General features: G+C 41.9%; 1 protein-coding gene and 1 non-coding gene across 5 annotated transcripts in view; both read right to left on the bottom strand.

Moving 5' to 3' along the window:
• Positions 1 to 13,043, bottom strand: part of UBE3D (ubiquitin protein ligase E3D) — an 81,990-nt gene extending 68,947 nt beyond the window's left edge. For 3 of the 4 annotated variants that reach the window (XR_010830488.1, XM_066994619.1, XM_066994618.1), the window contains exons 1-4: positions 12,895 to 13,042; positions 12,418 to 12,617; positions 10,928 to 11,018; positions 5,551 to 5,782 (exon numbers count right to left, since the gene is read on the bottom strand). Coding sequence is in view for 3 of the 4 variants with exons in the window: in XM_066994619.1 (XP_066850720.1) it covers positions 5,551 to 5,782; positions 10,928 to 11,018; positions 12,418 to 12,617; positions 12,895 to 12,971 (600 nt within the window). In the remaining variant the exon portion in view is untranslated. Of the gene's footprint in view, positions 1 to 5,550; positions 5,783 to 10,927; positions 11,019 to 12,417; positions 12,618 to 12,894 lie in introns of all 4 variants that reach the window. The other variant, XM_066994617.1, reaches the window with a different exon arrangement.
• TRNAY-GUA (transfer RNA tyrosine (anticodon GUA)) lies at positions 1,335 to 1,424 on the bottom strand. Its single transcript is given in 2 exon segments — positions 1,335 to 1,370; positions 1,388 to 1,424. It is a non-coding gene; the product is annotated as a tRNA-Tyr (tRNA).
• Positions 13,044 to 15,723: the final 2,680 nt, after the last annotated feature.

Here is a 15,723-nt window from a genome sequence, read left to right as displayed (position 1 = left end):
AAAAGTCTTCAAAAACTCAGGGAAACAGTGTTCATCAAGGGCTTATCAAATACGAAAATCATGGATAATAAAATCTCATTAGACAATTCTCTACACCTGCAGAAACACCCCTCAATACATGCCGTACTGTTACACATCTATTACTGCCCATTGAAAAAGATTTCATTTCTGGATCAACCTGTGATCTGACCTAGTAACACTCCTATTAATTCCAGTGTTCATATTTAAATTCAGTATCAGCAGAAAGATACAAGCACAATTCCTACTTTAACACAAACTACAAACTCCAGAACTGGTTCTATGTTGGGTTATTAACCTGGCTGTAGTACAGTATGGCTCTGGTCTGGAAGTAACACATTCAGGCAAACACAATGATGTTCCTGACTTAATAAACCCTTCTGGAACTTGAAATCCCGGGAACGTAATAAGAAGACAAACTGGATTTTAACTTGGGGTCTTTGTATAAAGAACTTTACAGTTGTTAATTCAATATGTAGTGTATAAACATACCCATATGTAGTTAACAACCATTAATCTTATAGGCTTGATAAAGTCCAGACAACTCACTATCAACCTAAGAAATCATACAGCAATGTAAGTCTACAAAAATATCTAAATTTATCATAAATTAAACTAGTTTAGGGAAAAATCTGCATTTGTCTTTTTCTGTGACCTGTGCAAAAGAGGGCCACAGTGCCCATAGATTCACAGAATCACAGAATCGTCTAGGTTAGAAGAGACCTCCAAGATCACCGAGTCCAACCTCTGACCTAACACTGACAAGTCCCCCACTAAACCATATCACTAAGCTCTACACCTAAACGTCTTTTAAAGACCTCCAGGGATGGTGACTCAACCACTTCCCTGGGCAGCCCATTCCAATGCCTAACAACACTTTCGGTAAAGAAGTTCTTCCTAATATCCAGCCTAAACCTCCCCGGCACAACTTTAGCCCATTTCCCCTTGTCCTATCACCGGGCACATGGGAGAACAGACCAACCCCCACCTTGCTACAGCCTCCTTTAAGGTACCTGTGGAGAGCGATAAGGTCGCCCCTGAGCCTCCTCTTCTCCAGGCTGAAGAAGCCCAGCTCCCTCAGCCCCCTCACCAGCTTCGTTGCCCTTCTCTGGACTCTCTCGAGCACCTCCATGTCCTCCTTGTAGCGAGGGGCCCAAAACTGAACACAGTACTCAAGGTGCGGCCTCACCAGGGCTGAGTACAGGGGGACAATCACTTCCCTAGCCCCGCTGGCCACACTGCTTCTTATGCAAGCCAGGATGCTGTTGGCCTTCTTGGCCACCTGAGCACGCTGCTGGCTCAAAATTCAAGCTGTCTCCTTCGAGCCGGAATCGAACCAGCGACCTAAGGATTCCCACAGGCGGCATCTCTACAGTCCTCCGCTCTACCAGCTGAGCTATCGAAGGGACCTGCCTGCCACTTTGAGTGAATACATGTGCACTTCTTGGGGAGCACAGATTTTACTCATCACCACCATCATACTCTTCAATATTCAATTTTTAAAATGTGTGATGCCAGATAGCTCTGTTGGACTAACATCCAGAACACAAAGTGGTGCCCTGTGACCTATCACATTACGAAATAATAAAAAAAATAATAATAATAAAGAGCTACATGAAATATATGCAATAGTCCTGGGGACACTTTTCATCTTACAAAGGTAAGTTTCGAGGTGTGTCCTTTACAGGTTGTCTTCAGAACCTGGATCAGGGACTTTCAGACTATACAGACTTCCAAGTCCAATTACCCTTGTCAACCAACATTGAATAATGCATCATTATTTAATCAATTCCAATTCAGAGGCCTTGGGGGACATGTGGTCTGTGATTAGACCGTTGATGCTCTGTGGAGAGGTGTAAGTACTTCCTGCCTTAGTAAGAGCAGAGAGGTATACAAAGGAGACAGATAACTTACACACACCAGTCTGGCTCATTAAGTTAAGCTTAGTCTAACAGTACACACTAAAATAGCAAAAGACAGCAAAAATCAAAATAAATCAGACGATGGTAGCTAACCAAACGTGGGTTATTAATGAGATGGTACAGAACAAAGGGCAAATATAATTTCTGAATGCATGAGCAACTGAATTTCTGATAAGGGTAATAATAGAATTTAACTACCCAGAATTAGTAATGTTATTATTTCTATAATGTATCTGAGTGTTAAAAAGTTGGAAAACAGTTTGGAAAATTCTTACAAAAATATTTTTCCAGAAAATAAATATATATTAGAGAGGAAAATGGATATGGAATTGCAATTCTTAGCATGCTTAATTTAATAAAAAGGCAGCAAAGAGTCATGATGATTAATCACTGAAACAGCTTATCAAGGAAAATGATAAAGTTTCCATCATTTGAAGTACTAATCAGTACTGGACATCTTTCTCAGAGTCATGCTATAGCCCAAACAGAAATGAAGGATTTGATGCTGGCAATGCCTAACAAGAGTTCTCTTAACTTGTACTATGCAAATACCAAAATGAACAGGAAGGACTGCTGTAGCTCCATAAAAAAATAAGAAGTGGCTCACAGAATTTGAACTTGTGGTCAGAAAGTCCTGATTCTCTGGTCTCTCTCTCAAGCTAAATACATCGTGATGGCAAATTTCCCATCCCCGCAAAACAGGAATCAAAGTAAAAGCTCAAGGGAGAGCCCTACAGCCTCTGTGAACGCTTCAGAGAGCTACATCTTCCCTTGTTACAGAGATCAGAAAAAAAACATCTGGTTCATGTATATACAAAGTTATCCCATTTCCTGCCCTCAGACATATGCAGTAAAATTACTTGCTTAATGGGAAGACCAAGGATAAAGAAACTTTTTTTTGTGAAAACCAGTATTTGAGGATGGTACAAATACTGCACAGTGTATATATACAGTACTTCTTTGAAAGCTACAAAGTTTTTTTCTGACTACGGTTACAGGTGCTAGCTGAGAACTGGGCAGTACTGCACCTATAAAACACCACTATCTCATATCATGCTTCAACAGAAAACGTGACAGTTTTAGCCAGACTAATTAAGTCAATACATCTATTTGACAACTTACAGCTGCTGGCAATCTGCAGACGGAGGTGCATCACCAGCCTAGTATTTTTTCTTTCTGTTCCTAAGGATCCCTACGGCATCAGGGAAAATATTTTCCCCAAGAGATACTATTAGGATGCTGCAGAACCACGTGACATTTAAAAACTACGTTACACTGGAAGACTAATAGATGTGAGAAATATGTTTGCAATGGAAGGATGCTGTCTTGGTCCCACAGGAGGCTGCAAGAGTTTGTTTAAGCATCTCTGGTATATTCCTGCTATTTTGGTCAGTCGCAAACACTTTCCAAAGAACTGCAATGCAATTAAAAAAGAACTTTCGTGCTGGGGTAGACTGCAACAATATTCTCTAAAATGAGAACATTTATGCCAATAGCAATCTATCTTGCCTGTTACTTTCTATTACTCTCATATTATGGAAGAATTTTCTGTTTCAGTATGAGTGTTTTTTTCCTTATTAGTCCAGCTTCTGCTTGATCTTACAGTTCTGCTCATTTGCTTGGCAATCGAATGATGCTAGAAATAAGCAAACACAGAAATTAGAATTCAGCACAAGTGTGAAAGATGTAGAAAGAAGGATCTGACACAAACAAGGAAAGAATTCTCAACTTCAAGACAAGTTTAAGAAAGCAAATGTGAAAATCCATCATATTAAACTAGCATTGTGTGTCTGACAGAAAATGGCCTCCTCCCACATTCCAAAGTTCTGCTATTATCCTGGTTTGACCCATATCTCGAAAACATTTTTGTCCCATATCCCAAAAACATTTTTGTCTCGTATCCTTTTCAGCATGTTTCTGCCTCAGAAACAACCCTTCCTTGGCCCTTCCCTTTAAATCAATTCTCTTCGATTTAAAAAGCATGTTGGGCAGGCCACTGCAGTTTCTTTGGGCTGCAATATGAATTCCATGCACCCTGCCTCTTCCCATCTTTGTTCCCATTGTTCTATGATCTCTTTTGACACTATTAAAATGTAAGATGATTAGTTTTGGAGACCTGTGGCAGAAGGCATTGTCCTCTTGGAAGTTCAAAATCTTCTACTCAGCTGCCTTCTTAAGAATACTTAGAAGAAATAACTTCAATTGCCAAATAACTCCAAGAGTTAATCCAGATTAACCTGCTTCTCCCGTGCTGGTATCCCTTTAGGATATCAGTTCGTACATTCCCCTCCCCAGACTCTGCTTTTCAAAGAACAATGGAACACGAAACCAAAGAGACCACAGCTGCAAGACTTGCAGACACAGACAGCAGGACAGAACTGTTCCCCAAACAGATGGCTCGCTTGGATGCATCACACCAGCAACAATTGAACTGCTAGAATCCTGGTGATTTAACCGGGGATAATACAAATCCCTGATGATGGTAAACAGCAGCAGTGAACTAGAATCCGGGCCTCTGGTGTTACTCTCAGCAGATTAAAAGTTTGATGCTGGGAATCTCCACACAGCAAGTCATCAGCTGTTAGACACAGACATTGTCAAGTCAGCAACGGTTCCCATAACTGCTGAAGGATTTCAACAACCAGGTTTAATACGTGGTGTGACGAAAACAAAGATGGTATCTTCAGGACCAATCTTTGTCAGCATAAATATAGACGAGCTGTACATTAGCAGAAAAGATTTTATGAAAACGCAAGCTTTGATGAACTAAGTTCATGGATGCTGTTCTGGTGGAAAAAGAAATTATTGCTTCAACTTTTATACAAGTGCTAGATTTCCAAGATGAGTAAAGCACTGCATTTTATTTCTTCATCCCACTATTGAAACTCCAGTGTCCCCTAAAATTTATTTTTTTCCCAACACATTTTGATATTTCTAAGCCCCTAATCCTAGAGACTCAGGTGATGGATATAATCTCCTCCTTTAGAACACTTTAGAAAAGTCATCATCAACAGTTACAGCCTGGGGTGGCAGGTCTCTTTCACTAGACAGAGCAGTCAAACAACCTCCTTATTTTATTTTTAGGATATGAGAGCCGCATCTGAACCCCAAAACACATTCTGATTTTCCAAGTCTTTCTAAAGTTTAACAAAAATAAAAAATACATATTTTGAGCATAATTATGGTTATGCGTCCAGTAATATCTTGACAGAAAAAAGCACTGTTTCTCCAGTTTCCTCCTTGTTATTTGTTTCACTACCCCTAGACAAATGCCTAACCTATTACAGTTATGATCATAATAAATGCTGATTTCCTACACTCGGGATATTTTGAGGGGGAAATGCTTGGTTTCAGAACTATATCATTAAATGTTTTCTAATTCAGTTTATAAGGAAAAGATTTTCATGTATATCTAGGTCAACATCAAGACATGGTGCATGCTTTAGAAAATAGCTTAGAATATTTTCTGGCTTCTATGCAGACAAGTGTCAACAACTCTTTATGACCTTCAAAACATCCCTATAATACGTGTAAGCCAGTAACAAATAAGCATTTTACTAGGAAAGTCCAAATACATTCCCTTAAGAATTATTAAAACAAACTACTTTACCAAGGTAGAGCCATTCTGAGAAGCATGATGGCTGGTCTCTGAGAAGCATATGGGAGGTTCAGGCACATGCGATTCGTTTCCTGAATTCAACAGAAAAAAAGTGTCTCCAAGAAAACAGTCATCACGCTGAGGGTGCAAAGTGCTTTTGGCAAAGGGGTTAGGGTGACAACACCACTCTTCAACTAAAGCGCTCCAGTTTTCACTTGGGAGAGGGAGAACTCTGAGAAATTTCCTACGAGGGAAGAAGAAAAGATATTTCAATATATTATATTATTCTATAAGACACTAATACCTGGGCTCCTTACAAGAAGGAAAGAAAAAAGCATGGCATTTTCTTCAAAAGGCAGTGAGTGACTCTCCTTTCAGTCAAAGGTACGTTCTTTGGATGAATTCTGAGAAAGCAATGGCTGAGTGTTCCCTGCCAAGTTTGTGATGAAGCATTTCCCAAGGGTGAATCTCCAAAGATTATATAGCAGAACTTCGCATAACACCCCCAGATGGTAGAAATCAAACAGATCTACTCAGTCATGAAAAATATAACAACGGAGATTTTGCGATTATTTTTATTATTACTAATTATAAAGTTTCCTTGTACCAAGTGTTCATATAAAAAAAGAATGCTTCCATAGCAAAGGAGCATGTGCTTTGAAGCCCCTTAAAGTCAGATACCAGACTTTGAAACAAAGCTAAATCCTGACAAAAATACCACAGTGCGTATTCATTAAAAAAAAGAAAAAAAAGAATAAAGTAATGCAATCTTAGTTTAGATTCAGATTCAACTTTCAAAAGTCACACACCAGAAAACAAAACAAAACTTCTCCTCGTCTGCTATACAGACCAAGGAGTCTGCCACAGGTGATACCATGCTTTGCTTTCTTTACCAGTGTTTTTCTCCACTTACTTTCTTTGGTTACCCGCATTGTCACAGAATTTTAAAAGCCATGATTTGGAACCACTGTTTTAAGCTGTAAAACACACTCTGAAAGCTAGAATATATGCATGTAAATACATATATAAATATAAATACATACATGTAAATATATATACTACTAATATATAATACATATAAATACACACACATAAATATATTTATATATACACTATATAAATACAATCTTGGTCATTATGAGTCAGTGGTCAGTACTTTCCTCCTTACAGTTCTCATAAACATTCTCTGGTCCCTCCACATGAGATTTTATTAAGAGTGCAGAAGCACTGATGGATACTGTCCACGTATTTACATTTGCTTTAGTTTACATTTTATAGATATCTATTGCACTAGGATAAAAACCTCTTTACCAAAATAATGGACAATATTTTTTAACTGTGTGCACTCCTCCAACAATTTTCTAGATGCACTGTTAGCTGCAGTGCTGCGCTCCCTGCTGTTAGTTTCTTCGCTGTGATCTCTGCTGTTAGTTTCTTCGAACGTTTGCCTTTTGTTCCCATATTTTGTATATGTTTTGGGCAACAGCAGACATTACATGTAGTTTCTTGATTCCACTCTTAATTAGAAACTTGCAAACACCACTTCACTCACGTTGCTACTTTGTAATTAATCACAAAACCACAGACACCATCTCTTTCTTGCAGTTCACAGATGATTCTTTTCTAAAGATGCCAGTTCTTCCCATTGTAGCTTATTGCACCTTTTGTATTCTTGGGTGGGTGAAAGCAAAACCTTTCATAAAAACTTCCTTCTTCATAGATCCTCGATTCATTTTCAACTGTGCTTGCCCCATCTGCAGATGAAAGTTGGAATAACTGGTCCTCTGACACAGCTTTAGCATTACTAGTAAGGTCAGCTCCTGGCACTAGTCACCACCTTCACTCTCTGTAGTCTTACATATTGTCTGAGATATCACAATTCTGCTCTGGTACAGCCTTTATTCTGCTCTAGGTCTAAAGACTGATTATTCTCCCCAGCTTTGTACAGTTAGTGCCAATACCTGGACTCACAATGAAAAAGGTCTTCATTCCCGTGTACTGTTCTTTATATTACCACAAGAAAAAAAAAAAGAGCTGGTATTATTCAGCAATACTTTTTCAAGTGTTACAGAAAAAAAAAAAAGAGATTACCTTAAGCTGCAAACCAATGCTGTCTAGTTTCTTTCCATTACCCTTTTTTTAACCTCAAAAGCTAGAATACACCCCTTTGAAATTTCATGAAGACCTTCAGTTCTTGCCAAACAAAAGCAGGTACTCCAACCATCAGAAGTTCCTAACCAGGTTCCTCCTACCTCTAAGTTACACAGAAAATACAGCATTTCCAGTTTATTTTAGTCTTTCACCATTCCTAGGTGGGAAGCCATATTCTGGGTCACCACCTGGGTCCCCACATTGGAAAAATGTAACTCTTGCATGAAATTAGCTTTCCAGGAAAAAACAACAAAAAAAAAGAAGCCTGAAGTTTACTAGGTACTGACTCTCTTCAGGCTGGCAAGTATAATGATGAAACCTGGTTAACATAGGGGATCATCTCCCCAAACTAACCCCTAATAACAGCTAGGTTTCTACTTCAAGATAGCCATATAGACAGAGGGAAACAGAGAGACACTTTCTTCTTCTGAAAGGATCTAATACAGTCAAGCTGAATCTCCCACTGGAGATTCAAAACAGAGGAGATTCTCCCTCTGGGTAGCTCTGTCTCCAAACAGAGGAAGCCAAGGTAACAAACCTTATTTAAAAAAACTAAAAGTTATGCACTAGTCTAAGACAGCTGCCATAAAGATGTCATTCTTTGGTGGGCTTCCATGCTAAGGTAAGGATTTGGCCAAAGAGATCCTTCTAAGACTAGATTAGAAGAAATACTCTCTAGCTTCGTTATTAACTGATATCCAAGCAGCCAGCAATACCATCCTGTCTATTAAAAATTCAGAAGCTGAAAGTAAAATTGAAGCAAAATTAAACACATAACCCTTTTGATCAATCTGAGATGAAGAGAAAGAAAAAAGATTCAACTGAATTTCTTTAAGAGCAGACATCTTCATTCATTAATTAGAATGTAATTAGATGAATTCCCCTGCAATCAGTTTTTCAATAGAATACTTATGAGTAAAGATTCTTAGAGTTGAAACAAATGAAAACAGTTACTTCTTAGTAGTTAATTTATGAGAAATATTTTTCACAGCATTCAACCGCTAAGAACTTTTATATGAAGAATAACTTTTTGCTCGGACAGATAATGACAGGACACGGGGGAATAGTTTTAAACTAACATGGGGGAGATTTACATTAGAGGTTAGGAGGAAGTTCTTCACTCAGAGGTGCTGCGAGGCACTGGCACAGGTTGCCCAGAGAAGCTGTGGATGCCCCATCCCTGGAGGTGTTCAAGGCCAGGCTGGATGGGGCTTTGGGCAACCTGGTCTGGTGGGAGGTGTCCCTGCCCATGGCAGGGGGTTGGAATTAGATGGTCTGTAAGGTCCCTTCCAACCCGAGCCATTCTATGATTCTATGACAGAAAGCCTTAAAGAATTACTTTATCTATGAGCTACACAGCATAACTGCAGGGAGAGAAAGAAAAAAAAAATTTTTTTGCAGCTCTTAAGTCATGGAAAAAAAAAATCTGACCACTTCCTCTAACATGAGGATAATGTGGAAGAAGCAGAGACCATAATACTAACCTCTGATTCCCAGAAGGAAACAGATGAATCTACTGGATCTTAGAAAACGTAGAGAGAATCACATAAAACTGAGCTGAAAGAACTCACCTAGTCCATTTCCTTGCCTCAAGGAAGCATTGACATTTAAACTATTCCAAATGTATACCTTTAATCTAGTCTTTAAAATGATAGAAATTCCACAGGCTTCCTATGCAATCCCTAATGGTAAAAAAATAAGCTTTAGAGTATGTTTTTTCATTTAAACCTAATTTCCTTTTGCACTTCTGTAAGTTCCCCCTCACATGACATGCTGCCATTAGCATGGTCTTTGGACCATGCAGAGACCAACACGTGAACTTTGTTTCTGAAAGTACTGTCTTTCTTTTGGAAGCATGGGAGCGCTGGAATGGAAGGTGTTGGGCAAACTGACAGCTCCATTCTTCTAACCTTATCTCAGTCAATATTTTTTAGTGGTAACATTCAAGGGGTTCAGAGGTCCCCTGCAAGGAGAAACAGTTTACATGCAATGCATTAACATGCCTTGATTTTTCCATTCTCGAAAATTCCAGTTGTGTCACGTATTAGGATACAGAACCACAATACGTAAATTCCATGTATATGAATTTGGTGTGTTGATAGTCAGGAAATCGCCCACTCAGAGATGGAAATATACAAGGTACAAGATCTTTTGAAAGCAAATGTTACTGAGTATAAATCAGAAGTTTCTTTACCCTATAAATGTATCAAGGAGAGTTACTGCTAGACTTTCTGATGAGACATTTCATAAGAGAAAGCCAGGAAACCCTCATTCATTTGTGTTCACGCCAACCATAAATCCATATGTATGACAGGAAAGTAACAGAAGTTTACAGATTTACATTTGTATTACCATTTTGAGTATTAGGAGTGACACAGATCATAAAAGGCTGTCTCTAGCAATTTGTACATATCCAGCTGCAGCTGTCAAAATCGTTCATCACAAGAGCCAGAAAATGCAGAAGCTTTTTATTAAAATTCTCATTCACTCTGCAGACTTTGTAAGGAACAGAGATAAGGCCAAGTCATACAGCTAAGAAACAGGTCCTGTACTCCCCAAATTCAGGGATCCCTGAACTTAACAGATAGGAGGGAGCTGCTGACAACAACCCCATTCTGACCAGCCACTTTATAACTACAGCACACTGACTGAAGAGAATCTATAAGAGAATGAACAAAACTGACAAAAAAAACTGAAAGGACAGAGGAAGAAGTCTAGTTTCAAATTTTCAGTTTTACTCCCTTCAACATTGCAGAGATGCCAGCTATTAAGACTATGAGTATTTTTAAATGAATGAAAACTAACAATGTGTGTTCAACATTTAAACTGCAATGTTTCCAGCGCAAAATGTTTCTTTATAACAAATGTTACTTCGTACAAATGTAACCTTTTTTTTTTTTTTTAATGCATAGGGAAGTCCATCCACAAAAGAAAATGTCTCACTTGAGGCAGGGCAGACAACCACCAAGAAAAGAATTGAGATTTCCCACCTGTCAGGGCCAATGCTCTTAGTAAGCTATTTCTACCTTCCAGCCAGAATGAAACGAAGTAAATTAATAAATGGTGAAAAACTGTTTCAGGTAATTTTGATTTTAGTTATCTGTAGCAGTACTTCAGAAGTGTTCTCATCTATCAATTTCAAAATAACTATCTTTCATCTCTCTAAGTACACCAAATAACATGAATACCAATCGGCATAGCATCTATTGCTATAAATACAAGACACTGCAGTACTTACCGTTCTTCTACTATGACATCACCACAGGACTGGCAGTAAAAGATGCAATTCTTCTGGGGTTTCAGGCTTTCCCTCAAATTATAAACAAGTTCTACAAACAGGAGAGGATGCATTAATCTTCAAGGTTGTGTAAAATTTTCAGTCATACATAAAAATCCTTCTGAACACCTCAAACTTAAACAAGACGAGAATCTAAATAAGCAGGATGTTGACATCCTAAACACAACCTTATTCTTTTAACCTATAGAAGTAATGAGATTCAGGAAGAACTTGCCACCTCTATCTCATGAACCATATTATTGAATAGGGGCAGCAATATGTGAATAATTATTTTAATGGTGCATACCCTCTCAACTGGAGGAGCTGAGATACAGGTATCATTGCTGAGATTGTATAAGTTAAAATTAAATCCTACTCTTTAGTAATTAGAGTTCTGCTAGCAAGCATCTCTGTAACATGATAGTACATCCCAATATATAACAAAAAAAATATGTGGGGGGTTAAGAAAAAAAAAAGGGCAGTAGTCTTAGATTTTCAGCCAGGTAAGATACAGAGCCACTGTTGTACTACCCAATGAACAGCGAGCGAGCAATACCCTCTGCAGGCCAGCAGACAGAAAACAGTTTCACAGAAGACATCTCAGACAGCTTTTCCAAATTAAAAAATATATATACATATAAAAGCCTCCAGAGAAAATCAAATAACATTAGGTGGAAGAAAAAAAAAACAAAGTATAAGCCTAGCTCCACGTATAAGCAGGCTTTGCATTGCCCACTTTGTGAAATCAAAGACTAGAAGTACGTTCTCAGCATCGGTGCTCAGTATTTAAGAAGCAGGTTGCAACCATAAGTGAAAGGTACTTAAAAACATCCCATAAATTCATAAGAGACAGCCAGTTCTGCATACTAATTTAAAATTTTAAAGGCTAACCAAGGTTAGTCTTTATAATTAAGTGGTCAGCAACAACTGTTGCACTATAACTTGGATGAATTGCATTACTGCATTTTTAGCTTAAACATGAAATAGAATATGGGGAAATTTTTGAAGTAGTGGAGGAAGGAGGGGAAAAAATTTGAAGCAGTGGGGGGAAAAAAATGAAGTGATGTGGGAAAGGGGAGGGAACTGAACACAGCTCTCAAACTCCTGCAGAGTTATTCAGCAACAGTTTCCCTTTCATCAAGCCACTTGATGTGGTTTTTCTTTTTAAAACTAATAGTTGCTGTACGCTATTAAAAACTGCACCAAGAGCTGCCGTTTAAGTTGGAAACTGAACCCCAAAAGGAGCCTTATAGAAAAAGCAGGTGCACACACCTACGGCGTGCCTCAAACTCCGGCTAGCGCCTTGTCCCCCCCAGAGCCTGACAGACAGCAGCGCTCCAGACCTCCCCGAGCCCCAGCTCCGAATGGCTGCTGCCCCCCAGGCCCCCCAAACCCCAGCATCCCCCAGAAGAAGCCTCCATCCCCATCCCCATCCCCGCCCGCAGCCTTACCCGCGCCGCCCGGCGCCGCCCGCAGCCGCAGCCGGAGGTGCAGGCACTCGCCGGGAAGGTGCCGCAGGCCGCGGCAGGAGCCCGGGGCCAGGCTGACCCCTGGCGGCAGCTCCAGCGCCCCGCAGGCCCCGGCGCTCCGCAGCTCCAGCCGGGCCGGCGCCAGGCTGATGTCCGCCGGCAGGCTCCGCAGGCTGGCCTCGCTGCGGAGGGAAAGCACGGGAGTTACGGCGCGGGGGGGGGGGGGGGGGGGGATTTCCCGGCGGAGGGAGCGTAAAGAACCAGGAGAAATAAATAAAGCACGGTGCTCAGGAAGCGTTTATTTGCGCGGCGGCTCAGGCTCGCCCCAGGTGCACAAGATGGGGTCCGTCAGCTCTTTCCCCACCGCCCAGCCCAGCCACCCCAGCGCCGCCCCCGGCTCCTGCCCCGCCGGGGAGCCCCAGCCCCGGTGCGGGGCCGGGAGGCAGCGCCCCGCACTACCGGACGAGCAGCATGGCGCTCTGCGTCCCCCGCCGGATCTCCAGCAGGAACGGCCCCGCCATGCCGCGGCCGCCCATAAATCCTGCAGGAAGCGGCCGCTCGTCCGCCGGCTGCAGGCCCGCGGCCGCCCGACACAGCGCCGCCTGCAGCCGGGAGCCCGAGCCGCCTGCCCCCGGGTGGCTGCCGGCGGGAATCACGGCATGGCCGAGGTGTGAAGGGACCTCTGAAGATCATCCAGTCCAACCCCCTGCCGAGCAGGATCACCTAGAGCACGTTGCGCAGGACGGCATCCAGGCGGGGTTTGGGTATCTCCAGAGAAGGAGACTCCACAACCTCTCTGGGCAGCCTGTCCCAGTGCTGTCACCCTCACAGTACAGAAGTGCCCCCTCATGTTCAGCCAGAACCTGCTGTGCTTCAGTTTGTGCCCGCTGCCTCTCGTCCTGTCGCTGGGCACAACTGAAAAGAGACTGGCTCCATCTTGTCGACACCCTCCCCTCAGATATTTATACACATTGGTGAGGTCTCCCCTCAGCCTTCTCTTTTCCAGGCTAAACAGGCCCAGCTCTCTCTAACACACTAGTGTTTTAGTTATTGCGGAGCAGTGTTTGCATGGTCCCATGGCATTCTTCTCAATTCCTCACTCTGCCCCCCCCCCCCCCCCCCCCCCCCAGTGAACAGTGGTTGGGGTGAGGAAGAGGTTTTAGGGGCACAGGAAGGACAGCTGACTGAAACTGAGCAGAGATACTCCATAACACATACTGCCAGGCTCAGCAATAAGAACTGGGAGCACAGTAAGCAGCCTGGTTGGGCATCACTGGTCGTTTTATGGGACGTAGGGAGTGATTGTCTTTGCATCACCTTTTCTTCTTTCCTTCACTTATCAAACTGTTGTTATATTGACCCACAACTGTTCCTGCTTTTGCTCTTCTGATTCTCTCTCTGGGAGTGAGCCAGAAGCTGGAAGGGGTTCTTGGGTCACTGGCTGGGGTCAACCTCTGTCTGAGCAGAGGCTCTGTTGAGCCAGGGGCAGGCTCTCCAGCAGCCCTGTGGTGTGTCACGGCACCACCACCTGCCCTGTGAACTACCACCTCCCCCATCCCTTTCCCGCAAGATCTGCCCAAGTTCCTCCCTGTCCACATTCACCCAGCTTCTGAATGCTGTCCCGCTGCACTCAGAGCAAATGGACCCTCAGCACGGGCATCTCCTGTTCTGGGGTGAGGCTTCCCGCTGCCTCACAGCAGCTCCTTTATCAAGCGGCCGTACATCCATCTGAACACCCGTCTGAGCACTGTCACCATTGCATACTTCATCATGCACACTGCCCTCACAGCGTATGAGACCGCTGACAGTCTGTACTTGAGGACGCCAAGGAAAGAAGACCTTTGCTTTATGGGGGGGGAAGAGTCTTTTACAATGTCGTTAACTTTCTATGGAAAGTCCTAAAGCTTTTTGTGATTGCACTTATTTGAAAACATGGTCTGCAACACTTCATGCAGAAAGGCAGGCTTGCACTTGTTAATTTTGTAGCAATTTATTATCTAAGACATGATTACTTTGAAGTAATCCTAGTCCTTGGAGTTGGCAAAACCGAGCAGATTTCTTAGGAGAGCCTCAAGGAAGTAGACAGTGTAAGTTTAGATTTTGTGGGAAAAATAGGGCAGACAACCGTCAGCTAAACTGTCTCAGCCAAGCATTTTTAATAATACACAACTTTCATCAAGTATTCTAAGATGCACACTATACTCTCTCTGTGTTCTTACTATACTTTCTGGTTGTTCTGGGTGTGGTGTTTCTTGTTTGTTTGTTGTTTTTTTTTGTTTTTTTTTTGTTTTTTTTTTGTTTTTTTTTAGAAAGAAAATATTTTATTCCATATGGCAGCTTTCATTTCCAACTGCATCACAAACCAATGCACATATTGCTGGTTTAATTGTTCTGAGCAAGCAGGTCGCATGTCAGACACCACTAAAATTCACCTCATGACAAGAGAATCAGCTCCTAGTAAAAAGGACTCCTATTAAGAGACTTCAGATCTGACAGAGGCTTACACGAGACTGCAAAGCTATAAATAATCTCAAGTATTTCTTGCAGGGTGTGAGCTTCATATATTCAAAATTGTCTGCCCTAGGTTTCTCACTGTTTCTGCAGTGAAATAATTATATAGAAATGAACATTAATGTCCTACAGAGTGGGCGCACCTAGCCCGGTATTTTGACTCCAGTGTCGGCAAAAAGGAGATACTATTTAGGAAGAGCTCCTTAATTTAGCTATTGTATTAAGGGTGCTGGAAGGCACATCCCTGCCTATTTCCTTCTTGACGTCGATATGAATAATGCCGACTTTGTAAATCTTGATGAAATCTTTCCCCAGCCTTCTTTTCTGAGCCGTTCCAGCCTTTGTCATTGCCCCTGTGGGGCAGTGGCTCCCTCCCTCCTGTGCCGTCCCTAACTACCATACAGCTTCTCAATCTGCGAAGACAAGAACTGACACAGGAATCAATCTGAGCAGTGGCTATATAGACGCCAAACGCCTCCCTCTTTCTTGTTCTCCATATCCTTCCTGATGATATGCGATGTTCTGTTGGGCTTTGTTTGGATTGCTACTGCACATAAAACTGATGCGACAGTTTCACAGGACTTTTAAGATAGCTCCAGGTTGTAACTGGCACTGGTAAAAGTTCAGCAAAGGGTAAGCTCAGAGATCTCCTCAGTGCAGCGTGTGAAGGTATGTCATTACCTCCTGGAAGTCCTGCCACCTCTGGCAAGACCACCACTTCCAAACAGCTCCACAAGCACCACTGAGCCATAGTTATGGATTAAGTCTCAGATGCAT

Source organism: Anser cygnoides, chromosome 3 (assembly GCF_040182565.1).
Source record: "Anser cygnoides isolate HZ-2024a breed goose chromosome 3, Taihu_goose_T2T_genome, whole genome shotgun sequence".
Taxonomy (NCBI): Eukaryota; Metazoa; Chordata; class Aves; order Anseriformes; family Anatidae; genus Anser; species Anser cygnoides.
The sequence above is the reverse complement of the archived record's forward strand: the minus strand, read 5'-3'. Positions and strand labels throughout refer to the sequence as shown.